Source organism: Electrophorus electricus, chromosome 7 (genome assembly GCF_041902795.1).
Source record: "Electrophorus electricus isolate QZ-2024a chromosome 7, ASM4190279v1, whole genome shotgun sequence".
NCBI lineage: Eukaryota > Metazoa > Chordata > Actinopteri > Gymnotiformes > Gymnotidae > Electrophorus > Electrophorus electricus.
In genome coordinates, this window is record NC_137503.1 from 26,748,497 (window position 1) to 26,775,000 (window position 26,504).

General features: G+C 42.0%; 1 protein-coding gene across 2 annotated transcripts in view; it reads left to right on the top strand.

Moving 5' to 3' along the window:
* gmds (GDP-mannose 4,6-dehydratase) overlaps nt 1–26,504 on the top strand; it is a 44,286-nt gene that overhangs the window by 257 nt on the left and 17,525 nt on the right. Inside the window, exons 2-8 of one of the 2 annotated variants that reach the window (XM_026998903.3) lie at nt 3,643–3,687; nt 3,910–3,997; nt 4,667–4,687; nt 5,393–5,502; nt 12,794–12,986; nt 13,150–13,254; nt 17,399–17,526. In XM_026998903.3, coding sequence (XP_026854704.2) covers nt 3,643–3,687; nt 3,910–3,997; nt 4,667–4,687; nt 5,393–5,502; nt 12,794–12,986; nt 13,150–13,254; nt 17,399–17,526 — 690 coding nt within the window. The remainder of the gene's footprint in view (nt 1–3,642; nt 3,688–3,909; nt 3,998–4,666; nt 4,688–5,392; nt 5,503–12,793; nt 12,987–13,149; nt 13,255–17,398; nt 17,527–26,504) is intronic. The other variant, XM_026998904.3, reaches the window with a different exon arrangement.

Here is a 26,504-nt window from a genome sequence, read left to right on the forward strand (position 1 = left end):
CGGTCCTGCCAAATCAACAAGACTACGGAGTCTGCGGAAACAAAACTAAGAAAATGAGCAGGAGGTTTAGGGTAAATGTAGTGTGGTCGTTAACAAAAGTATTGTACATTTTCATGCGTTTGTGATTTCAAATGTGTCGGTCATGAATGGATGCGCAAGGTTACAACGGAGAAACTAGGCTCGGCTCGTTTCGGTGTGGTCCTGTTCTCTGACCGTGGTGCCTTGCTGTGTCTTGGTGAATATTTCTTAAAGGACCGGTGAACCGGATATCAAAATAAGGAATCAACACGAACGCAAGATAACGAATTAGCCAGATAGCATAGCATAGCGAGCTAACCTAGCTAGGTTTATAGCAGTTTATAGCAGCAGGTTGTACGTCAGAGTTTTGTTGTCATGCAGTTTGTCCTTGTATATCTGGTTTTCATATATCTGTATATCGGTCCCTGCATACTAGTTTGTTCCTGTATATCTGGTTTTCAACTCGCCCCTCCGGATGTATAGTCTAAAGTAAACCTGTTTTATCTCCATCTGGTTTCCTGACCTGTCCTCATTGTCTAATAAGGTGAATAATAACGGCATGTAAGTGAATCCAGTGGCTATTCACTTGCTCTTGTACAATAGAGAATTGGCTAAGTCTAGCTTTTCATGGGTGGAATGCCTGTAATTTATACCATATATTAAACAGCAAAGCTTTGTATTGGAATGTCGTGCCTTTTGTTGTCGTTTGATTTCATAAACCAAAGTGTAACATCGAAGTGTTACAGTTTTCAAATTTTAGGCTTACATTATTCTCCAATAAAAGCAGAGGTTTGAGAATAAGATGTAGTGAATATGGTCTAATTTAGGCTCAGCCCCTCCCTGATTGTATGTAAGGACACTAACCTGGATAGGGTATTTTATATTTATTAAGCCTTTAATACATCATCTATTACCACAGAGCAAACAGCAGACATCAGGAAATGTTATTTTAAACTAACACACACATAAGCTTAAGCGTATAACTTATTGACTTATTACATCTTCTTATACACTGTCTTTTCCATAGTTTTGCATCCTCCATCAAGTTATACCCTGCATGACACATGCCTGAGAATCACTGAATCTTAGAGGTAGCTCTGTCATCAGAATGTTTAACTTGGAATGTGCTCGATTTCAAATTTCTCTTAACTGCCAGTTAGGAATATTCATAGTTGGTTCTTAGTTTAATTCTCTGTCAGCTGTCAGAGTAGTATCACCAGATATGGGAGCCAGAGCTCCTTTTTGTGCTCCTGGTAGCACCACATTGAGTGTATGCCCATCTCACGTGGGAGGGGTTAAACGTATGACCCGCCCCTGTGAGCATTTAACGATGTGCGTTGCTCAGTTGGTAGGTATGTTGGGCAACGATGCACAAAAGCAAAAACCTTCATGCTCAATTGGAAGAGTCTAATCCTGTTCTTATTGATCTCTGGCCACAGATTTTAAATTTTAATTAATAAAGTATATGTAGTAAATCAGTTAGTAAATCATACTTTGTGTTTTGTATTCACCAAAAAGAAATCAGATTTGAATTAAAATTAGGCAGTTTTCTTATATTTTGACATTGTCTAATAATGATAATCATTTATTATGAATCATACAGGAAAAATTTTATTTTTGAAGTGTCTTCCAGACATAGGTAGGCGTGATAAGTCCATGCAGTTGCTGAAGCAAGCTGTCTTACATCTGAGTAAATGTAATCTAAGTTTCTTTTAACAAGAATTTAATGTAACATGTAATCAAGTAAAAACCCCATAGTTACTTGGTACTAAGATCAATGTGTTATTAATACTGACTTTATTAATGTCATGCGATTGTTCTATACACTATTCCATCATAAAATGTTATTTTCTAAGTATTCTCCAGGTGTATGATATCAAGGAAAGCTGCAGTTATGTGCAATTTACCTATGAAGCAGCAGAGGGCGATCTTACACTGCATATTTATTTAATAGATAAAATATTGAACAGAGCCCTTTGGTCATTTGGACATTTTTGGACCTTTAACACAATATATTTATATCAGATATTGTGTGCCTTTGAATGCAATGCATTTTCTGCAAATAAATAATGAAAAGTGTAGAATCTGTATAAATTGCTGTGCAGGCATTGCTTCTAGAAATTCATAGTTACAAACCTTCACACTTAGATTGCTGGCTCAGGTTGTCTTGTATGATTTGTTTTCATTCTTTCTGTGCCACTCAGGTTTTCTCAGCAGTCTACCTCTACTCCCTCAGCCCACTATTGCTATCTCTGTTTGGTTGGTAATCTCTCTGTGTGTCTGGCCTGTAAGATTTGGGCCTTTTGGGCAGGGCTTTACAAAGTTTTACACTGTTTAAAAGTTTAAAGGGTTTGAAGAAAGGATGAATAAAATGATGTTTATGATGACGTGTCCTACATGACAGACATAATTTACAGTTAGAGGGTTTTCCAAATAAGTTAGCATAAACCTTTTATAGGTATAAGTTTTGGGGAAGCCATACATCGTGAGTATTTCTCACCCACACACACACCCACACACACACACACATTCTTCTTATCATGAGTAAGGCCTCAGGGATGCAAGAACAAGGAAGGGAGGGAGTAACCTACTGAGTCCTATAAATGTGGAGTAAATGGGGATAAAGTAAAAGAAAGAGATGCGAATTGGAGAGGGGGGGGTGTTTGGGGGGGGGGGGGCTGTGCTGTGATTGGAATGCTGTGTCTTTCTGGATTTCCTGTCTGAGAGTGTAATCTTGGGGAAACAGACCACGTTTCCCAACAGTCACAGCATGCTGATAAGCTCAATTTATCAGAGGGGATTATGGGTCCACACAGTAGTTTAGCACTGGCCATCATATGTTCACACACACACAATTAAGAATGCTATAATGAAATAGAGTAATAGAGAAAATAGAGAATTAGAGACTGGGAGTAAAGTGGACAGTACGAGGAGCACTTCATTCTTAACACTCAATGAAATACATTGAATAAACATATATATGGACACACGTATATTTGGACACACCTTTTGTCTTGCAGCCACATGAGGAGCGCGCACACACTTTGAAATGCTGGAGATCCTCTCTCATTTTTCCCAGAGGTCTTTGGGGCCCTGCCTATATCACCCCAGCAGGAAGCGGGGGGGCGGAATGCCATGGCCAGAGCGGAATGTTCCAGAGTTCTAGAATGTGCGGTTGGGAAGTCTAAGAAGGAAAAAGAGGGAATGAACGAGAGGGAGAGAAAGACAGAGAGCGTGAGGAAGAGGGGGGAATTTTTTACCTTATTGATGTAATGTTCTGTGTTCCATATGATGCATACTCAAAACACAATGCCCAAACACCCACAGAATCACCATTCAGGTTCTGCCTCTCTCCCTCTCTTTCAACAGATTATACAGTTATTGTTTTTTTAACTAACTCATAGATGAACTTTGTAATATGTTAGTGGTATACTCACAGATGGGAACATATGTTTGGAGTTTCAGCCTGGAATCCTTTAGATTCCCACTCACTTGCTATCTGAGATTCTGTTAGTCTGGTTTTAGTCACTATGCTGAAAGGGTTCAAGTTAGATCACTGGTGCCACAAAGCATGTGTAAATGTGTGTAAGACAAATCCATGCAGTGCTCTGTCTGTGGTTGCAGGATGGCTCCTACTTGGCTGAGTTTCTGCTGGAGAAAGGCTATGAGGTAGGAGACATTAAGACACATTGTGCATTCACACCCTCAGCAGCTCTTGATGGACACATACACACCCTGACCTTCTTGCTCAATGCATATTCTATACATGCTTGCGGCTAATGAAAGTTTATAAATAAACTAATTTGTGTGTGTGTGTGTGTGTGTGTGTGTGTGTGTGTGTGTGTGTGTGTGTGTGTGTGTGTGTGTGTGTGTGCGCGCGTGCATGAGTAGGTTCATGGTATTCTCCGCAGGTCTAGCTCCTTTAACACTGGCCGAATCGAGCACCTTTACCACAACCCTCAGACACACACAGAAGGAAGTGAGTGATACCCATACCCACTTCAAAATATACACAAATGCAGAACATTCAAGCAGTTTATTCATTTTGAAAAGGGTTTGGGTTTTTTTGCATCTGTGTTTGTAAGCAACCCTTATGGAGAATTCCACATGAGTCGTTAACGACAATCACTTTGACATTGGTCAGAAGCCCAAATGTTTTTGCATGGATTGCTTATACCAGGATACCCACCACCATGCCACTACCACACAAGTATCACTGCTGTGTTGAGAATAGTGTATAATCCAAATAATATCCTGTCAGTAGTGATATTGCAGCTGGAAACTAACCAGTGATAATGAGATCGAAGGGTATATAAACTGTTCATGCCGATAGATGGGCAACTGTGTGTTATCTTACATTTTGAAACCGTACCTAATAAAATGACCAGGGGGAGTAAAAGCAAGGTGAGTATTTCAGAAGTTGCCATATAAAGAGTTTATTCATCTTATATTTAAACATTGCAGTAGAACTATAGGACATATCAGTAAATCTCCAGCTAAAAGTAATTAAGGGCCAAAAAGTATATAAAAAAGTGGAATTCTATTTAATGTAACTGCTCTTTTGTTTATATACCACAAGTATGTATTACTACACATTAGTTCCACTTTCTTAATTAAATGAATACTAACTAATCCTACATATTAACAGGAAGTGATCATTCATCAGCTTGTAAGTTATTTGTTTAAATTATTTGAGTAATAAACATATTCTAAGACCTTTTTAAATTAGAGGAAATTGTGTGATCTTTTTTCTCTGGTTTTTATGATAATATTATAATTCACCAAAGGAAAATTTGTTAGAGTATTACATAAAAACCAGAGATAATGCCTCTCTGTTATGCCAATGGGCTGGTGGCGTTTTTCTGCTAATCAGTGAAATAGTTACCACCTCCTTATCGTAGAGCTTTCTTATGCATAAATGAAACCCACTGTTTTGCTTGCGTAGTTTCTGCCTTTTCATTTAGATAGAGAAGCTATGGTGGAGGTGGGTGAATCTATGGGTGTGTACGTGTATATGTTTGTGCATGTGTCTGTGAAAGCGAGAGCACAAGTTATAAATTTGGTTATAGTGTCATAGCTCATAAACAAGCCAACATTTATCTAAAGTCCACTTTGTCTGGCTGTAGGCTTTTATGAATACAACGCACCGTGACTTATGTTGAGAAGTTCTTCCTCTACCATTTACCCTTCTTCCTACCATGTGTCCTTTTTCATGATTCATTATCTTTCCATTTAAAAGTTAACTAGAGTTAAGATGCTTAAACATGTATCATCAGTTAGTTTTCATTGTGAGCACTGTCCGTGTTTGCACATGTGTGTGTATGTGTGTGTGTGTGCGTGTGTGCGTGCGTGCACCTACATATGTTTGTTTCAGACATGAAGTTGCATTATGGAGACCTAACGGACAGCACTTGCCTGGTAAAAATTATCAGTGAAGTAAAGCCCACAGAAATCTACAACCTGGGGGCCCAGAGCCACGTTAAGGTAAAGTCCACATCCTGCCAGGCATCCTGCAGCTCAGTTTTCAAAAAGATCTTTTTTTTCATTGTTTGTGTATGTGGGTGTGATATACAGATCCTCTTTGTTCACTGCCTGTTAAACTGCCGCGAGTAGGACGCACGCGCGCAAATCGCTTTTTAATGACTCTGATTTGCGTCTGGGTGTGTGAGATGAGCCAGTAAAGTCCAGTAATAGGAAAAAACTGAGCCAACCACTTATGCTGTGGGTCTTTTTTTTTTTTTCCTTCTCTCCTTTATTGCTCGCTCTCGCTCCTAATGTAGTCATCTGGGAAGCAGTCGGAAGGATATTAGTCAGTAGGTCGGCCATCAGATAAACTGACATTGTTTTGTGTATTCGTGAGAAAGAAAGACAATGAGTGGGTGCTTTTAGGAGCGCTCATTAAATACGACTATTGAGTGATGGAGAGCAGGGTGAAATTCTGAGGAAGACGGGTGAGCAGCGCAAAGAGAGAGGGTAAAGGTAGTTACCATTGAAATGTTTCCCAAATAAACCCATGTGGTCCCTAATCTTGCACCAGTACTTCCGTCTTCTCATTGGCTGGAGGAAAACTAAAATATCATCCAATGGAACGTTCCTATTAAATGTTCCCCACCAGGATTTGAACAGCATATTATGAAAGTGGGGTGCCTGTTTTCAATTTGAACAAGGCAAGTTCAGTAAAAGAACAATACCCTAGTGATTTAGGTCACTGATGGAACGATGAACTACTGGGCACTGATCTAATTTACAATGTTTTCACACTGTTACACAGCAATTTAAGCACGTGTCTTTTACATTCTACCAGGCTTTAGGTAGAAATACATGCAAATATATACCAATAATGTTATTACTGCCAGACAGATACAAAATCACCATGGCAAGTATGAGGTATACAACAGGATTATGAATATGCACAGACTGCCCCTTTTTCCCTACAGTTAAATATCAGGCAGCAGTTTATTTTCAACTGGCAGCTCTTCACTATGAAACCACTATGATTAACCTATTATTACACACTTGTATAACTGTAAAGAAGAAAGCATTTCTGTATAAGTGCTCTCAGTAACAGGAGCACCTGAAAAGTTAATTCTTGTTGATAATTGATCAAAAGTTTTGCATTGATGTTTCCCCAAAAAACATGACACATTTTGTTCTGTAAGTGATGTATGAACAGAATTACAAGAATGTAACTAAAATACTATAATTGAATCCCTGCTTTTGTTCTGTGTCAATTTAAAGTTCAGTATGATATGACAAGTATGTGATGACCAGTAACAAAGTCAATGACTCTGCTTTGTACAAAATTAATCATTTATCTGCCTTTGGCTGCCTCATTTCTATGTGAATAAGGTGGGCGGTGTGACTTGACAGGTGACTAGTCTAAAATGCACCTCCCCATGAAGAGTGGTTCTGGTAGAGCTGAACTGAATGAGGTGAATGAGTTCTGTCTTGAATAATTCAGGGAAGATGGAACCGCAAGAGAATGACGCTTGGTAACAGATTCACTTAAATGTGAATGAATGTTGTTATTATTGTTATTTTTTAATGTGCTGTTGGTACCTAGTCTATAGCCTGTTGTGATGATAAATGCATCAGTTCTATTGTCAGTGTGTTTGTATTGTTGTTCACTTGTCAATATGTTGTCCACCAGAACATAGTCAAATCCCATAGCCAGGACAGGCCTAGTTGCTAGATGTTAAGATGTTCTGACATGGCTTTTAAATGGAGCTGCTAACACTTCTACTACAAATGTGGGAATTATTTTGTGGTTTGGAAGCTGAGCAAACAAATCCAGCATATTTTACTTTTGGGACTGATAGCCCTGAGTAAGCCAGCCGTGCAGAGAGCCTGAGAAGCAGAGCAGTCCAGTCTGAGTAAGCCAGAAGCAAGGCAGTGTGCTGGAAGATGCACACTTCAGAATGAACCAGCACCCTCTCAGATAGGTGGTGCTGTTTTGCATAATAGTGTTTTAATAAACCTTTTTATAAACAAAAAACCAAAAACAACAGACAAGTAAAATAAGTAAGTAAAATTATAAGAAGAAATGGCTTCTGAATATTGCTGTAGCAGCCAAAATGCTAATCACGGTGGAAATGATGCCACAGTGTGTCAAATGGGACCACATAAAACTCAAATTACCAGCCAAATGTCATCCTTAAAGCTAATCACATCTCTCTGCAATGCTCTCATGACTAGCTTACTAGTGATTGTAGTTTACTTTGTGATTTGGTGAGTGGGTCACACACACACAGATGGTTTCCTTTTGTCACACATAGGGGTCAGCAGAGTGCTACTGTGTGTGATAATGGAAACTTTGCATGTTCACAGCCACAAACACACACAGCATGAGACACCTTTTTCACCATTTAAAGAAGTGTATTAGCATATAGGGGTTTTTATTTCACTATTGTGCTTGCTTACCTTTACTGCAATTCCTGCTATCTCTTTGGGTTTTTGTAAACTCGCAGTGAAATTAGCTCATTCGGATGATGACATGAGCAAAAAGGCCAGATGCACTCTCAGAGTGACCATGGTGCAGAGTGACGGTGGCCATAGACTAGTGTGCATTTAAATCCATCCTTATACCAAGTGGTGGCTGTTGATTTAACCTTATTTTCCTTATTTGATTTAACCTTATTTTCTTATTTAAAGCAGTTAAAAGCCTGTTGGAATCTGGATTGTGTTGGGTCTGGATGAATTTGCTGTCTATGACACTGATGAAATAGCTTTGGTTGTCTGTAGGTGTGTTACAAACTGCACATTATGTATACCAGTAATATTGTTTTTAGCCTTAAGTGAAGCAACTCTAAAAACAAACTCTTTATTCGTTTGTGTGAAAAAAGTGTTTTCAGTATAAGGGCAAGGAGAATCTGAGGTCACAGGTTACTGGATGTCATTTGTTTTGTAATTACACCACACCACCACAAACAAATTAAAAACATGATTTATTATGTGTGCTACTGAAACTAGAAAAACTTACAGTTTACAGTTTAAACTTACAGATCTCCATGTTTGGCGTGGACACCACCTTAGTGCATTTTCACTAGGCACTTGACAGAATTCCTGTGTATTATTCAGATTCTGTCTTTTACCTTTCAGGCTGATTCCACATAAAGTGTGCTATTAAATTGGCATATGTGTAAGTTGGTAGAGCCGCTTTAGCTCTGCTTGTTGCTGCTTGCACCCCTGGAGGGGAGGTGGGGTGTGGCCTTTTCAGCCGCAGGGGAACATGGTGCACCTACTGAATTCATGATGTGCTCTTGTCACGCTTGATGTTTCCTATGATCCACGCAGTTGTTCTGGTTTTACATTACTTCAAGGCTTTTTTCCTTAAAATTAAAGTCATACTCCAGTGTGTAGTAAAAATGCCAGGTTCTTTTCATTTATTCATAATCTCAGCATAATGAATAGAGGTATTTTAGGATTTTCTGACTCCTTAGAGGAGGTTGATGTATTGGCTCTGAGAGTGGTAGTGGAATGCCCCAGGCCAAAGGCTGGGTGGTTCCCAATGACAGCAACATGCCTCCATGCCTTTTATCACTCATGACAGATTTATGGGCAAATGTAGATTTTGTTCCTTGCATACTGTGGTGGTTAAAGATGTCTCCTGGAGATGCCTAATGGTCCATCAGCACCAAGAGGTTCTGAAACCACTGAGAAGATTTGATTGAGAGGGCATAGTTTTTCAAGATTCTGGCATTCTTTAGACATAGGCACACACATGTTCTCTCTCACACATTCCTGCACACAAGTACATACGCCACTTCTTTTGATCGAATACTTCTGAGCAACTGTTCTGTGGATGCAGTATACCGATTTTGTTTCTGCATCTGGGACTGAACTGATGCATTCCTGTCAGATGTCCTTTCCCTCAGGGAGCTCTCACGTTTTGGAGAGAAGCCTTTTTTCCTTTTTCTGTAGCCTACTATGAACTAATAGAACATGCGCTATTCTGCTGTAACCCACTAAGGGCTAGTAATACACACACACAGACACGCGCACACACACACAGCACAATAGAATCTGATATTTAATAAGCCAATATGAAGAGGTTTTCTTATATTTTACTTGTGTACTTTTTATTTTATCTGTGAATGCAACCTTGACATTCATTTAATTTATTTTATTTAGATTTTTATGATGTGTAAGGACCCTGGTCAGAGGTTAAAGATGGTCATTGTTAATTTAAATCATATCCTGTGCCTTGCATGGTTCCTTCCAGATGTTGTTTTATGTGTTTGTGTGTAGTGCAGTCCAAGTGTAGCATTGTGGCACTCCCACACAGAAAGGAACCAGCCATGTTTACTGCACCTGTACACTGCTGCCAGTGGAGTCAAGGGGACACTGTCCAGTACATTATCTTCACTCTGTTAGCCAGGGCCCCTTCAGCACCTGCCTCACACTTTGCTTGATGTGAACATTTTTTGTCTTTCATTATTTTCCTTTGAACTATTCAAGTTTTACAGGCTTTATTTACGACTATCAGAACCATACTAAAACTCCTATGATTGTTAATTTTCTGGTGAATTATTTATCCAAGGCTCTCTGGCTCCCATTACTCTCAGCCATGTGTTCATACTATGGTGTACATGTGTTTGCGTGAGTGTTTACTGTGTGTATATTGGTGTGTGTGTGTGCATGCTTGTGCGTATGTGTGCGCATGCTTGTGCGTATGTGTGCGCATGCTTGTGCGTATGTGTGCGGGCAAATGCATGTGCATGTGTCCATCTGTGTGCGTGCATGTGTGCACATGAGCAAAGACATGATACGGGTGTGTCTGTGAGGTTATGGCTAATGGCTTTGTGGTAATTGACTTGCTCTGGAGCTGCGGTGCTGCAATTCCCGCGGGTGCCGTGAGAGAAGGAGGGTGCACAACTCAGCACGGCACTGCTTCACCTGTCAGTGCGTTGTCACTGCCTGGTATGTGCATAACTGTTCTGGCACACAGTTAACCACACAATAGCTGCACTGATTATTTCAGACTCTTGACTGACAGCACCTGTCGACCGAGATGACACAACATGCCCTGTGCGTGTGTGTGTGTGTGCGTGTGTGCGTGTGTGTGTGTGTGTGTGTGTGTGTGTGTGTGTGTGTGTGTGTGTGTGTGTGTGTGTGTGTGTGTGTGAGGGAAAGGTGTGTTGTTTCAGGGAGGGGACTACTCACATGTGGAAGCTGTTAGCTGCTGTCAACACTAAGTTAACTTAGAGGAGCAGTATGTGTGTGTATGTGTATGAGAGAGAGGGAGATAGAGAGAGACAAAAAGTTACAATGGGAGGATGATGGGTTTTCTCCTTCTCAAACAAGCTGCACAGTGCTGAGAAACATTTTCTGCTGCACAGTGGTCAGTATCAGAGCTCAGTGACACAAAGTTGTGCGCAGTGTCTAGCTCCCAACTACACAGAAGCACTACTACCCCTCACCAAGTCCTTATCCGTTCCTGCCAATTAGGAATCACTGGCAAACAGCCAAGAAAGGCTGAGTGATAACAAGTATGGGTATTTTAGATAATATGGTCTTGCACACACGTGTACACATTTAAATGGAGTGAAACTGGCACAGTGTATACTAGGGCAGGGTCTGACCTGAGCCCATTATGAGTTTATGTGTTTAATTTGGAGAGAAGGAATTAATGAAGAGGTGAGGTGTCTGGCTAGTGAGAGATGCAGACAGCAGAGAGAGAAAAGACAGCAAAGTAATCATTTAAAAACTAAATTTAATTATCTGATTAATTCCATTTCTGGTGTTTTGAATGCTTGTGGAGTGGAGCAGTAGTATAAGTATAGGGAGGCAGGGAATGAGGGCCGGAGGAAGGGAGAGAAGAAAGAGCAAGGATGGAGAGGGAGGAGTGTTTGGGGACATGTCTGCAATGCAAGTCCCACCTCTAGACGTCTCCATGTTACCATGTAAATGCTCAGTAAATAATTTTGCTGTTTTTCTACATGCCCCTCTTCCCCAATCACAACAAGAACCTGACCAGATGAAGACCCCCACAAACAGACCAGAACATGCTACTGCATAGGATAAATGCTATGAGTAGATGACAAAGTACATTTGTAAGTCGGCAAAATATGTAAACGTGAATGTAAGACCTCCACAAAGCCCTGCAGTGACCACGATCTGTTGTGGTTGAATGGCGTAGCCAGGGTTCCACAACAATACCAACCCAGTACATCTCGCTTTTCCCAATGGTTTTGATTCAGGCCTGAGCAGATGTTCATGTGCACAGCCTGTGATGGCGCTCTGAGGTCCAGTTTGCAAGCCATGCCGCCCTACCTCCTGGTTAAAGTCGTAGAGTTGATTAATGGACTTCATTTGCTGTGGCTATCTCGAAGGAGATGGTTTGCCTGGAACAGAAGCCAAGTTTGCTTCGATTGCTTCACACTCTCTGGCCTTGGTGATGTTGTGAAATGCCCATTGGATTTTCTTTGTGATAACTGGGCTTTGATAGAAATTAATCTTCCTAACTTAAAAATATATAGACTTAGTTTTTGTTTTCCTTTCTCTAAATGTGAATGTCCAGGACCTGAGGCAATGCTGGGAGATAAAAATGACTCATTTTCTATTTCCAAACCCAATTTGTATCCCACAGCTCTGGTTTGTTATTGTTGGTATTCATTTAGGTATTTTATCCAAATGCAACTTATGAGGGTCAGAGTTTAGCAAGGTCTGCAGAGCATGCTAATTTCCCCAGCAATCACAATAGCTGTAATAATCACTGTAAGCTACTGATTGCCAGGCCCTGTAGCCGAGTATGTCTCTAAACAACTTGCTCCATAGATGGCACCAGTTCAAGATGATGTCACATTTCTGTGGGTGAACTCTTTCCTCATGCTTAACACTCCCCTCTTCTTATAGTCCAATTCTTTTATCTCTCACACTCACTCTCCTCACCCACACATGCATGAGGAAATGCCAGAAATCTTCTGATTGGCTTCTCTCATCGAACCCTGTAGTATCTGAATATAGTTTCCACCCCATGTTGATCAAGTGTCAGCCTGTGTGGTGCTCTGTCAGAGGTGTGGTGACTAGTGAACACAGCAGCCTGCCACCCCTGAGCCACATGGCGGCATCCGCGGGACATTGAGTGGAGGTGTGTTTCTGACAGGGCTATGCTGATCTGGAAAAACAGGGCTGCTTCTTAATCACGGTGGCGCTCTCCTGTTGGTGTTCAAATACAAATTACTATGCCAGAAGACTAGATGCACAGAAATCTTTAAATCTTTAACCATTTCTCTTTGCCTGTGTGCATGTGTGGGTGTGTGCATGTTTCTCTCAGATCTCCTTTGACCTGGCAGAGTACACTGCAGATGTGGATGGTGTGGGGACGTTGCGTTTGCTGGACGCAGTAAAGACCTGTGGGTTAACAGACACCGTGCGCTTCTACCAGGCCTCCACCAGCGAGCTCTACGGGAAAGTACAGGAGATCCCACAGAAAGAAACAACACCCTTCTACCCCCGCTCACCTTATGGTTAGTAGACACACACACACACACACACACAAACCCGCACGTGCAGGTTCAAACGCTTATCTGCTGATGTCAGATCTAATCTTCTAATGTTTGGTTCACACATTTTAATGAAAAAAATTAATTTCTTGCTCTCTCTCTCTCTCTCTCTCTCTCTCTCTCTCAGGTGCTGCCAAGCTCTATGCCTACTGGATAGTGGTGAATTTCAGAGAGGCATATAATCTCTTTGCTGTGAATGGAATTCTCTTCAATCATGAGAGCCCTAGAAGAGGTAACAGGACATGCTACACACACAGGTGGAATTGCTCACTGAAGAGAGCGTGTGATGTATGGTTTGCTTTAATGAGCACCACCTCCTAACGTACGCACTCCTAACACACACCTTTTTTCATTTCTATAAAAAAGGTGGGGCAATGGAATTACTTTTTTATGGACTTTAAAGACAAGGATGAATTACAAGTAGTGGAGTGAAATAGGAACACAGACGAGAGGCATGGTAAGAGAGAGAGAGTTAGAGGCAAATATGTACATACACACACAGACAGCTGAGAGAGAGAGAGCATATTTCCATGTACACAGACGGCAGAGAGAGAAACAGAAAGGAAAGTCTCTGTGTAGGCCAGTGAGAGGGATGGGCTTGGGTTAATTTCGTCCATGGATAGACAGACAGTCATTTCATGACCAGGCTTATGAGTTAATTCCATTTTGAATTGTGTTGGGTCAATTCACCCCTTAACGGTAAACACATTTCCTCTTACACCAATAAATGCAGCCATTTCTCTGACCCAGGTAAGGAAACAACCTCTCACAAATCCACCATGAAGTGTGCAGAAACGAAAAACCAACCTATTACTGTGTGTGCGCTAGGGCGAGCAAGTGACAAACTTTGTGTCTGTCTGTGTGTCAGCATCAGTGTGCGTGAGCATCTGATCTGAGAGGGATGAGTGATAAACCTTTGTCAAGGCTAAAAATAGCTCTGCATATTTCTGTATTCAGGTTTTTCCTGTAATGAAAATACTGACATACTACTACCATGGAAAATAGTGTCTGTGTGTGCCTGTGTATGTCTGTGTTTGTGTGAGTGTGTACCTGTGCATATATGTATGGCTGTGCTCGTATATGTGTGTGTGTGTGTGTGTGTGTGTGTGTGTGTGTGTGTGTGCGTGTGTGTGCGTGTGTGTGCGTGTGTGTGCGTGTGTGTGCGTGTGTGTGCGTGTGTGTGCGTGTGTGTGTGTGCGCGCGCACGCGCGCCTGTGTGTGTAAGTCTGAAAACTTTTCCCAGTCTTTGTTTCTCATGTTCACTTGCTTTTGATGAAAGAAGAACACTTTAAAGAGTTAAAGCTTGTCAGGTGCGGAAGGCTGCACCTAAGAATGTGCTGCTAGACTTCTCAGCTATCTCACGCGCGCGCACACACACACACACACATATAAACTAGATAGCTCCCTCTCTTCACCTGTCCACCAGTGTTTGTGTTTAACCCTGTAACAACAAAGGAGCCAAATGACAGAGATGCTCCTTTAATGTTTAAAATGAATTGTCAGTCGTCACATTCTTCTGTACGTGCACACAAACATATACACACATTTTCTAGCTGGAAAAGTAGTTCAAATATTGTTAACTTTGCCCTCTATTTGTGTCAGCAGGGTTTTAATGGCAAGAGTATAACGAGACATCATAATGTACTATGGCTTGTAGTTAATGTCTACTTCTTTTAATTAACAATTTGGGACCACATGTTTCAGTAAGAATGATTGTTCTCTCTTCTCTCTGTCTCTCTCTCTCTCTCTCTCTCTCTCTCTCGCTCTCTCTCCCTCTCTCTCTCTGTCTCTCTCTGACTGGCATGACAAATATTGGTGCATGTGTACTGCGACAGCTTGAGATACTGAAAAAGTATTAAAGAATAATGCAACAGGAAAATTGACTATTATATAGTTTGCCTTTTGGAGGTGTTGTGGGCTTGATTCAGTGACACACCAATGAAGGGAAGTGCCTACCAGATTTGATGTGGATGCTGATCTAGAGTGGGCTGGATACTGTGTGAAGCTATGTGGCATAGGAAATTTGACATTGTATTCTGTGTATAATTAAAAATGTAAAAAAACAAGTTTTTAGTGCATTAAAATTGGAGAGGAAAAGGCAAATGGTGAGACAGGTAGGGTTTGGGTGGTTTGTTTGCATATATTTGATTTTCTTCTGTGTGTGTGTGCAGGAAAGCGCGCACGTGTGTGTGTGTCTCTCAACACTGTCCTTTTTATGGTCGGAGACGAAGACGTATTGCACTGCTAATGTATAGTGTTCTCTCTGTCTTGTGCACACACACATGCGCGCGCACACACACACACACACACACACACACACACACACACCCCTCCAGAGTGTCTGTTTCTGTTCAAGTTGCACTGTGGTGTGGAGCTTGCCACGGAGCCTCCTCACAATGGCCCGGCTCAGGGGCAAGCTCCACACCAGAGAGTGGGCTGAGGGTGGGCTGCGGTTGCACGCTTGCCCCCCTACCGCTCCACTCCTCTCCACCACGCCTGTCCACACACGCAGCAAAAGGCCGCAATTACACTCTGACTGGAAACACGAGCCAGTGTGCACAGACGGCCCGCCACAGGCTTTCAAGCACATGCTAAAGTGCACACAGCTAATCCGTTATTGCGGGCCATGGTGTTGTTGATGGCTAAAAAATGTAAGAAGAAACCAGATCTCCTCGAACAGTCCCCAGTGCGGTCTGCCTGCGACAGTGTGAGTGACTCCAGTGTTTACAGTGCTGAGATTCTTCTGCCAAGCTCACGCACCTGGCCATGAGCTGAATGTGTAGAAGGAGCCCTTTGTAATGGTGCAGAGGAGTGGGGTGCCCCTGGGGTGAATACTGAGACACTACCAAATCTCTCCACTCTATGCCTTATATGTGTATGCAGCCACACACATATTTACACAGTCGGTCTGCATCTTGTTAGTAAAAAAAAGCAAGTAACAAATGAGCCGAATGCAGCTGCTGAAGAATATGACTGTGTAAAGCAGGACACAGGTTCTCAGTGAAAACCTTTTCAAACCGTTTCAGTAGTCTGACACCATGAAGTGCTGTTACATTAATGATGCAGAAGTAATAGTAGTAGATTTGCATATTGAGGTTTTAGTAGAAATAGCTTTTATTACTTTTAATATAAATGAATGTATTTAATTATATGACTGTTATAAAAGGTCAGCTAGGAGCTATTATCTATCTATCTATCTATCTATCTATCTATCTATCTATCTATCTATCTATCTATCTATCTATCTATCTATCTATCTATCTATCTATCTATCTATCTATCTATCTATCTATCTATCTATCTATCTATCTATCTATCTATCTATCTAGAGATAGAAGGTCAGCTTGTTGCATATATTTGGTGTGAAGTAAATATTTGAAAGTGAGAGGTATGACCAATAGCAAAGCAGTGTAGCTGCTGTCACCAATTTAACATAAAGAAATTAAATGCAAAGAAGGAAATCATTACTAAATATGAATAATTCAAATGTATTAAAATCAAAAATTATTTAATATACTTACAAAATACACTGTAGAAGTATAACTATTATGATTTGGAAATTCACACTTCTCACTTCTGGCTGTTAATGTGGACTGATGGTGAAAGGTTATGGTTACAGTTAGAATTGATGGGGGGGTTTAGTATGTAAAAAGCAGTTTTACTGTGATGGTTTACTGGAGCTATATAATTAGTTCTGTAACGTGGCCTACCCATGTAGCAGCGAACATTATTCAGAGCGAGGCATGTTTCCCTACATGCACGGACTCGCATAAAGACTAGACTTAATGGGAACTTCCGTTCTCATGATGTCGTGCCGCTTTCTGAGCATGCATTTTGCTGGACTTATTTAATGAGCAAGCAACCCTAAGCAGAGCCCTGGTGTTCCAGGCAGGCAGCTGTGGTGGAGTGGATCTCCTCCAACCCCTGTCTGCAGCACAGCCCAGCAGACCTTTCAGACCAGCCAAGGTTTCCCATATATCAGGAGTGTGTGCACGCGCCCGTGTGTCTGTTTGGCGGCTTTGCAGGACCTCGGGCTTGCAGTGCCACCAGGGTGGTCCGCTGACTAGACAAGAGTCTCATTTTATCCCTGTGTGTGCTTGCGTATGTGTGCTTGACCAAATGACTGACTGACTAACAGTGCTGGATTTACTTTGGCTTCACAACTGAGATTTATGATGACATTTTACATCAGAGGGGAGAAGAAAAGAGCGAGGAAGAGAGAGACAAAGGAAGATAAACAGAGCGAAAGTGAAGCCAGGTTATATATACAAAGGCAACCAAATTGTGGTGAAATCCTGCATCGCCCAGATACTCATCAACACCTCAGTTGTGACAGTCATTTTTTGTGTGTATGTGTGTTTGCATGTGTTTTGCAGGCTCTAACTTTGTGACGCGGAAAATCAGTCGTTCTGTGGCAAAGATCCACCTTGGCCAATTAGAGTGCTTCAGCCTGGGTAATCTAGACTCGAAGAGAGACTGGGGACACGCCAAAGACTATGTGGAGGTATACTCTCTCTCTCTCTCTCTCTCTCTCTCTCTCTCTCTCTCTCTCTCTCAGTCCCTTTCTCTTTAATCTCATTTTAATGCTTTACTTATTCACTGTTCTCACTGGCACAAACACACATTGAGTCTTCATCTTGTTGGCCTCTTTGCTTTACAGTGAATAGAATAGGTATTCAGTGGTTTTAATGTTGATTACCCCAAATTGAAAGGGAAATTTGAAAGGTCCCCATAAAGAAAACTGATATTTCCTGTTCGTTTACAGTGGTTAGGGTTTGGATTAGGTGTACATATAGCACTGTTTAGCTACTGCAATACACTGTTCAGTGGAATATGCTCATAAAGATAGAAATATATTACTAACATAATGTGTATTTGTGTAGGTGTATATGCACACCATGTGGGGGGGATCCACAAGTATATAGTATACACACACGTTCAAAAAAACAAACAAAATATTTCTCTAAATCTGAATAAAATATATCAGGTTAAATGATCAAAAATATTTGTATTACTATTTTGTAAAGCTTCTTAAAGCAGGTTCTTATCTTTGATTTGGGCTTCATAATGGTTTCACACAAAGTTCTATCGAACCAGTAAGTCCGGGTCTCTGGAACTAAGTGTGGGCGGTATGGAAGGCACTTAGGAAAATGGCAGTGTTTTCTACCAACTGTCTCTCTGTGTGACGTTCAGAGTCCTCTGACTCACCGAACTCTAAAATAGCAGCAGAAAAAACAGTAAATTCTGTCAAACTAACAAGTACAGTAAGTGTGTGCAGCATGACTCTGCTGCCTGATGTGTGGAGCATGTCCATGTTTGTGCGTGCGTGAGGACTAGACACAGACCAGTCTGGGTACAGAGCTTGTTTGTCTAAACTCTTGAACCTGTTCATTGTTTTGATGGGTCTGTATATGTATGAAGTATTGAGCGCTTTGAAATCAGATCAGTCATCCAGTGTCACACATGGCCACGCCCCATCCATTATTAACACACTTGACCAATAAAGCATAGATTTCTCCCCATGTTTAAGCCTCAAAGCCTAGGATTAATTTCACTTGTGAATCAAACGTTCACTAAACAGATCGCAAAGGTTTCTGCAACATATCTTTAGTATCCTCCTTGTAAAATTTTGTAAACTAGTTCAGGACATCTATAGGTCACTGGTTAACTCATCTGTGTGTCTCTGGTTAACTCATTTTTCTATATGGAACTTCATCTTCATTCAGAATACTTAATTTAGAATCCCTGTTGGCCAAAAGAGTGCCCTTTCTTTTTGACATGTGAGATTAGAGTCCAGATCTTCCATAGTCAGTATGACAGAACTTTTAGATTTTTCTTATTTCTGCTGTCCAGAACTTTTTTCCTACTTTCCCTGTTGTCAGCACCTGACTTGCTAAATGTATTCCCTGTTAATTCATTTTTCTCGTTTATTACTAGAAGTAAAATATTTAAAGTGTTAGTTTGTGTATATTTAATGTGTTTTATATTTAATTGTGCTATAAGCTGTTCTGATTTACTACTTTCAAGCAGTGGGTCAGTGAAATGTGAAATTGTGTTTAGGGCAGAATGTTTTTTGAAAACGGCTGAGCTTCTGCTTTAAAATGATCGCGGTACTTTGATGATGACTGCTGTTTTTTCATGCGCTGTCTGCCCTGATCCAAGGCATTTCTCTATCACTCAGTGCAGCTCCCTGCCCGGGCAGTTCAGTGAACAATGACATGACCAGTTACACATTTATGATGACACTGGATAACTAGTTTCTGAAAATCCTTTTATTAGTCATTCGTGTCTTGATGACCGGTTTGCCTGTTTGTTTGTTTTTGTGAGAGAGTGAGGCAGTGAGGGAAGGAGCAAGAGACTTTCTGCTTTAGCTCCTTTCAGGATTTGGTGGGTTTTTGACTGATTTTGTTGGGGTAGGGGTGTGTGAGATCGTGTGTGAGTGTGTATGGTACATAAATGGAGTTTGCTGTTTTTATGGGATGGAGCGGTTTGGGGGGCTTTGGGGTTTAAACTGCAATGGCCAGCCTCCAGCAGGGGAAATAAACACAGCTGCACAACTGAGACCACCTTAATATGTGTGCATGTGTGTGTGGGCGTGTGTGCATGGGAATGTGTGCGCGCTGCCGTCTCATTTCAGATATCTAAGATGCATATGCACACGTATTATGGAGCACGTGACTAGATTTAACATTGGTTTAGTGAGCTGTTTCACACAAAACATTCCATAATAAAGGTAAAACATCCTTTACCATGGATAACAGAATGTTACATGTGTATTACTTGTGCGTGTGTGTTGCATTAATTTGTATAAATTCCAGTTTTGTATTATCCAGTTTTTATACATCCATATGCTTTACAGTTTTCCTGCTTTAGCACTGATCCTTCAGCTCTGCACCAGCTTGATAATTAGATGGTGAGTTGAATCAGGTGTGTCCATGGGATCATTGGGATGTGTTTCCAGAAAGATTCAGTTACTCTCAATCGTGTGTGTGTGTGTGTGTGTGTGTGTGTGTGTGTGTGTGTGTGTGTGTGTGTGTATTTGGCTGTCCCTGGGATTGACAAGGCTGACCTCTTCCCTGCTGTGCTAAGGATGAAAGCACACGCTCTCATTTCTCTCGTTCTGTTTTTCTCTCCTCTCTTCACATGCCCTCTGTAACCAGAACCTTCAACTTTCCAAGTATCACACTGGGCCAGTGGTGAGGGGGAGAGCCCAGGAGAAGGAAAAAACAGTAGTGGTGACCGAAAGCACGCAAGACAGGGAGCGAATGACATAGATTTACGTTTGGCTCCCTGTGTCTCTGATATTCTCTCTCTCTCTCACACTTACACACACACACACACACACACACACACACACACTCTCACAGAGTGTCAAAGCTGGCTGACCTGACGCTCACCTTTTATTTTGTCTGCCTGGTTTAGGACACAGACCATCTTCTGTATCTCTCTACTGTCTTCACTTTATATTTCTTTTGCTTCATCTGCAATCTAAGTCTTTCACTGCAGAGAGGTTACACACGTACTTTCTCACTCTCTCTCTCTCTCTCTCTCTCTCTCTCTCTCTCTCTCTCTCACTTCATCACTCAGAGCAGTTGCATATATCACTGACGATTTCTGTGTTCAGTGGTAGGTGCGTTGTCTTTTGTAACATTCAGACCTAATAAAGTCAATCTATCTCCATGCAGTTACCCCACAGAGGGAGAGAGAGTGTGTGTCATGTATTACTGCTAGCATTATCTCTAAGAGAAATATAAACAGGGCCAGTTTGTAGCAAGCACATTGTCTACCTCCATCTTGGTCACTAGAAGACGTATTACCAGAAACCAATAATGTAAGGAAGGACAATTTGGGTAACCACAGCACTGATTGGCTTGCAAGAAGAACATTTTGGCACCTCCTTCTCTGTCAGATTATGAAACATGCACCTTAAAAAAAAAATCCTGCACCGGTTTTATAGTGCGTAGTTCATTGGCTCTAAGATTTCAGGCGATAAGCCCCTCTAGTTGAGCAGGCATATTATAATAATCATGTGTGTTAACCAGGCCTGATCCATGTGTGAGGCGCTCCAGGAGGCCGGAGCTCGGGCAGGCTAGCAGAGCTCGGGCCTGATCCATGTGTGAGCCGCTCCAGGAGGCCGGAGCTTGGGCAGGCTAGCAGAGCTCCTGGAGTCTGACTGCTGCTCACTCTCTGGCCTCCACCACTTCAGGAAAGCCCCAGCGAAGCCGCACCACCCTGGGACCGGCCCACGCAACTCGTTCACAGCCATAGAACATTAGCTCACCGAAAGTTAAACCATGGTAGCGCCTTGTAAATATGTGGTAAACGGAGGCCTCTTTGTGTGTCGTGAGAGAGTTTTTTGTGATGGGCATGAACGTGGCTTGACAGTTGTATTTGAAACCGGGCCCATAGAGACAGCGGTGCTGGTGAGTGGCTCACTAGATCACTGCTATCCTGATGGAAAAGGCCTGATATGGCATATGCTGTAGAGTTTATAGAGTCTCCCTGCTGCTGCCTTGAAAATAAACTTCAGCACCTCAGGCGAACATCATATAGGTGGGTGGGTGGGTGGGTGTGTGAACGCTTGTCTGTATCTGTGTGTGAGTTTTAGTTTGACTCTCTGAAAGACTCTGTTTGTCCATTGGTGACCAAGAGGAAGTCCAGACCGCACCCTTTGAAGTCAAGGAGACTCCGTGCACGTGTGTGTGCGCGCGCACGTGTGTGTGTGTGCATGCGTGTGTGTGTGTGTGTGTGTGTGTACGCTTACTGGAAATGAAATATCCCACATCCATCATGTTTTTCCACTCATAAATAATTCCCGCTTCCTGCCCCCTCACACTCGCTCAGTCTCTCGCTGCCTGTGTCCCTCAGCCACACTGAAGCTCTGACCTGCTGGAAGGCTCTGACCTGGTCCTCCTGCACCACCTTCACCTGCTTTTAGGAGTTATTTATTTGCCCTCTTCCACACACCTCGGCTCTTTACATCACTTGTCGATTAGTAATGAGGAGAAACTACACCAGACTTCAACAGCACATCACGCTTTATGGCATGGTGGTTTACCAGTTAGAATGCTGCTGCTTTGTATGACTCTTTCTCTCTCACTCACTCACTAGCTCTCTCTATCACACATTCACATACACACACACATACACTCTCATGTACACACTGATGCAGTTCATACCAAATATTCTGCTCAAAATGCAGTGGATGAACAAGATCTGTAATATAGGAAAGCACAGAGGGGGAAAATTTTGTGTGGGTGTGTTTCGGAGGGGAGAGGCTGCTTGCCAAATAGCCTCTGTATGCTGGGAACAGTGTAGCTCTGTAGCCAGATTGGATTGGAAATGCTGAGAATATAGCTGTGTGTGTGTGTGTGTGTGTGTGTGTGTGTGTGTGTGTGTGTGTTTCAGGTGGGTGTTGCACTCTTAACCTCACTGTGAGCTAAAAGAGTGTGTGGTTTCATGCTGTTTGCTTGCCCTTGAGACTGTGGTGCATTGACGATTGTCTTTATGAAACAGGCCCATGACAGATTAGTTATAACAGGCAGCGAGAACAGTTGCATCAGTATCAGTGGGAATGTGTGTGCGGTACTATGGAATTAAAGAATCATTTTTTTTGTTGTCTCATGGACTTTGAGTTAAAATGAAATACAATGGTTGGTGTGTTTGTCTGTGTGTGTGTGTGTTAATATGATAAGCAAGTGTTTTAAATCCCTTAGCAGTTCCTTGCCAGAACAGCAATGATCAACTACGCTGTGTGCATGTGTGTGTGTGTTTGTATGTGTGTGTATATGTGTTCATGTGTGTGTGTGCGAGCACATGCGTATGTACAATGTGTGTGTGTTTAATTGTGTCTCTCCTACACAGGGTTATATATCATCTTTATTAATCTCTGTGATGACAGACTTTAGGCGTAGCAAAAAAAATAGATTTTTGCTATAATGATACTACACCATGTTTGCATTTACACCATGTCCAATGGTTCTTAACCTGAGCTAACACAGACAGCTGGCAGAGGGAGAAGAAGTGAGTAGGTAAGAAAAGCATGAAAGGGAGAGGCAAATGCATCACTGTAAGGGTGTGTGTGTGTGTGTGTGTGTGTGTGTGTGTGTGTGTTTATCCAAAGATGTGGGCAGTGTCATTACCATATATATGTCCACCTTTGTGCCTGCCTGAACAACACAAAACAGTCCCAGTGATGACTAGGGCCAAATGGAATGGTGTGTGTGCGGGGGATTGGTTGGGGTGATGGGTGACTTAATTACTTTTCTTATGTGCTCATCCACTCCACTGCATGTAATGGAGCATCACATGTGTTATAATGACGTTTTCAACAAAGGCTCTTAGCACCCTGTCTTCCCACGTTATCATTCATCACCTCTGTTCTCTCTGCCTCTCCCCCCTCCCCCAGTGACTCTATTCCGAAGCTCTGTTCTAAGCTTGAAGTCATTCTGTTTCTCTGTATGTGTGTATGGTGTGTGCATGTGTGTTTGTATGTACATTAAAAGAAACTGCAACTTGCAAAGCCTGGGTCTTTATAATTTCTTTTTATCTTGAGAATGGAAGGAAACATGATGAACTCGATACACACAAGCACTCACTTGTGTATGTTAGCCGGCTCACACACACACACGCGCGCGCACGCACACATCCTTTCCCAACCCCATCTGACCTGGCCAATCCACTCAGCCCATCTGGATTTGCTTTACCCCTCCCTGAGGGCCGGGAAATAGTTGGAGGAACCCATGTTTCCCCAGGGGCACATTTCACAGGTGCACCACTGCTTGTCTCAAGCCTTTTACATTAGACTTAAATGGGGAAAAACAACAAATATAGCCATATCAAAGGAGCCCAGACCCCCTTAAAATTAGGACCCATTTCTGTCTTGCTGACTTTCACTTTCTGCTGTGCTTTCTGTCTGTTGAAGTTGTGTGCTGTGTTTGGCTATAAAGGGCAGTCTTATTTAATAACAGCAGACCTGGAACATTTTTGCTATTAAACGTCTTAATGACTCAGCAGTCGCAACCCTGCACCCAGGCTGTTAACCATCTCCACACACACACGCCATCCAGATGTGGGCAGTGATGCGTTGGATTGGATAATAGGTCAAGAGTGACTGTTTAATGGCAAGCATTTCTCCTTTAGAGCCTAGAGGCTATAGGTCAAACGCTGCCCTGCCCATTACAGAGATCTGTGTGTGTGGTTGGCTGGATGGTAACATGTGACCACCCAGATTTACCCCAGGAGGTGGTAATCCATGCCTGGTTGTAAACAGTTCCCTGTGTTTCCCCTGCCAGTCACTCTCTCCTCCACATGGTTGGAGCTGTATGGATTACTGAGGCTTTCGCATCTGGGAGGAGTGGGTTATGGATGGCTTACAGGGAGCTTGGGGTTTACCTCTGCTCCTACTGATTTTTGGTTATGCTTTTTGTTTTTCGAGCTTAATCTCTCTCTGTCGCATACATATGACAGCTAACACACACACACACACACACAGACTTGCTGCACAATGGGGAGGGCCACTTAATACCTAACCTATATATGGTTACAGCTGTGGGAGTTGTAAGGGGAGCTGCAGGACCGAGATGATAGACGGGCAAGCAAAAAACTAGAAAAGGTTGTTAAATGGTTTCAAAGGTTCCTCTGTTGAAATCTCAGGAAATGAGTAGAGACTAAGTTCTCAGCTGAATGAGTGTTTCTGGCTTCCTGTCTGTACAGGAAGTGCAGGCTTTTAGTGGGCCCGAGCTTTGTGTGTGGGTATGTGTTTATTGATATTTGGAGTCAGTCTCTCTCTCCTCTCTCTGTGGTCTAGGGCAACTATGTATACAAAGGTTTTTCATATCAAAACGCGTTTGTTTATGTGCATAGTAAATGCAATTGTGAAAAATGGTGCATAACACATGATTGTGTGTGGTTTAGTGCTAACAAATATCTGTGCAACATGTGTGAGTAAGGATGAAAACTGGTGCAAGTCCAGTATTGCTTTGTCCATTGCGATTTTTGTGTTCCTACAGTAGTTTTTTTTTTCTTTGTTTTAATCAAAGAAAATTTCAGTTCATTTCAACTTCAGCCAAAGGCAATCAGAACCTGACGCAAACCAGGAGGGAGATGCCAGAATCACACTGAATCTCCACACACATATATACATACATGCATGCGTACACACACCCCAGGTGGGCCGTGTTGGAATTCTCTACAGTAGCTTGCCCCTTCTAGTTTTTAGAATTGCATTGTTCTGCTGCTTTAACTTAGAATTTATGCAATGCAGGTGTTTCAAAACCACTATCCCTACTGATGGAAAACACACACACTATACACAACTCAGTTAGTCTGTTCCTCTGTCTCACACACCTACTCACAGCTTGAAGTTCATCTGAGCTGCTCACTGAAATCACAACATGTGATTCATATTTCAGGGCATTTGTGTCCAATTCAACGAAAATGTATTTCATTATAACTTCATATATTACTAAGTAATGTCTGTCAGTGCTGCCCCTACCGAGGCTCTGCCATTTGTGTGTGTGCGTCCTGATATACGGCTTTAACCTACCTCATGTTTCACTGGCTGATTGACGAGTTGATTGGCCGTATTTCTGAGGGTCACATTTGACCTTTTCAGAGGGGCCATCCAGCATTGTTTGAGACTGACCTGTTGCACCAAATGGTGTAATTCTGCAGGCTTGCGAACGTGCTGCCAGACGATCCCCACACTGATGTGTGCGCAGCAGGGGTGCCAGGTGAAGAGTGCAGGGCACAACTGAAATGACTCCTACTTACTGTAGGCTTTGCCTGCTAGATCTCAGCATGTGTTCTCTATGTGCTGCATATACTCATTGACCTTTCATGATGGGCATGTTGTGATCTCACCCATGGCCTGGGACACTGGGAATCGATGGTATGAAATGAAGTGAAAACACATTTGACAAAGGAGTATTCTCCCACTTGTCTGTTTTATTTGTGTCTGCTGTAGTGTCTGTGGGTTTGGCTTATTTTCCTTGGGGTGCTTATTTTAAGACCTAATAAGGTTTTAATTACACTAGACATAGTGTGTTTACAATGGTGAACAGGAGTTAAAGTATCTCAGAGTTCTCTATGAGAGGCTGTTTAGAGGGAAATCAGTGAAACACTTGTGCAGTTACTGCTTTCGCATATATATGAAGCATATGCACATACTACTTACATACACACTATTTGCATTTGTGTACAATAGCCTACACTTGCATATATATGCCCTGGTATGTACAATTGCACATAAATATTATATTTAACTATGCTAATATGTATGTCACTTTGTGTGTGTGCAAAAAATTCAATGCACACGGAAGTCATTTCAATGTAACAGGAAGGCAGATATTTTGCATGTATACTGCATGTTTGTGAAAATAAGGTGTAAAGCGGTCTGACCTATGTTTAATCATAAACGAGCTGTATATTAAAATTGTAAAAGAACTTCTGATGAGTCATGAAAATTTGAAATTAATTTTC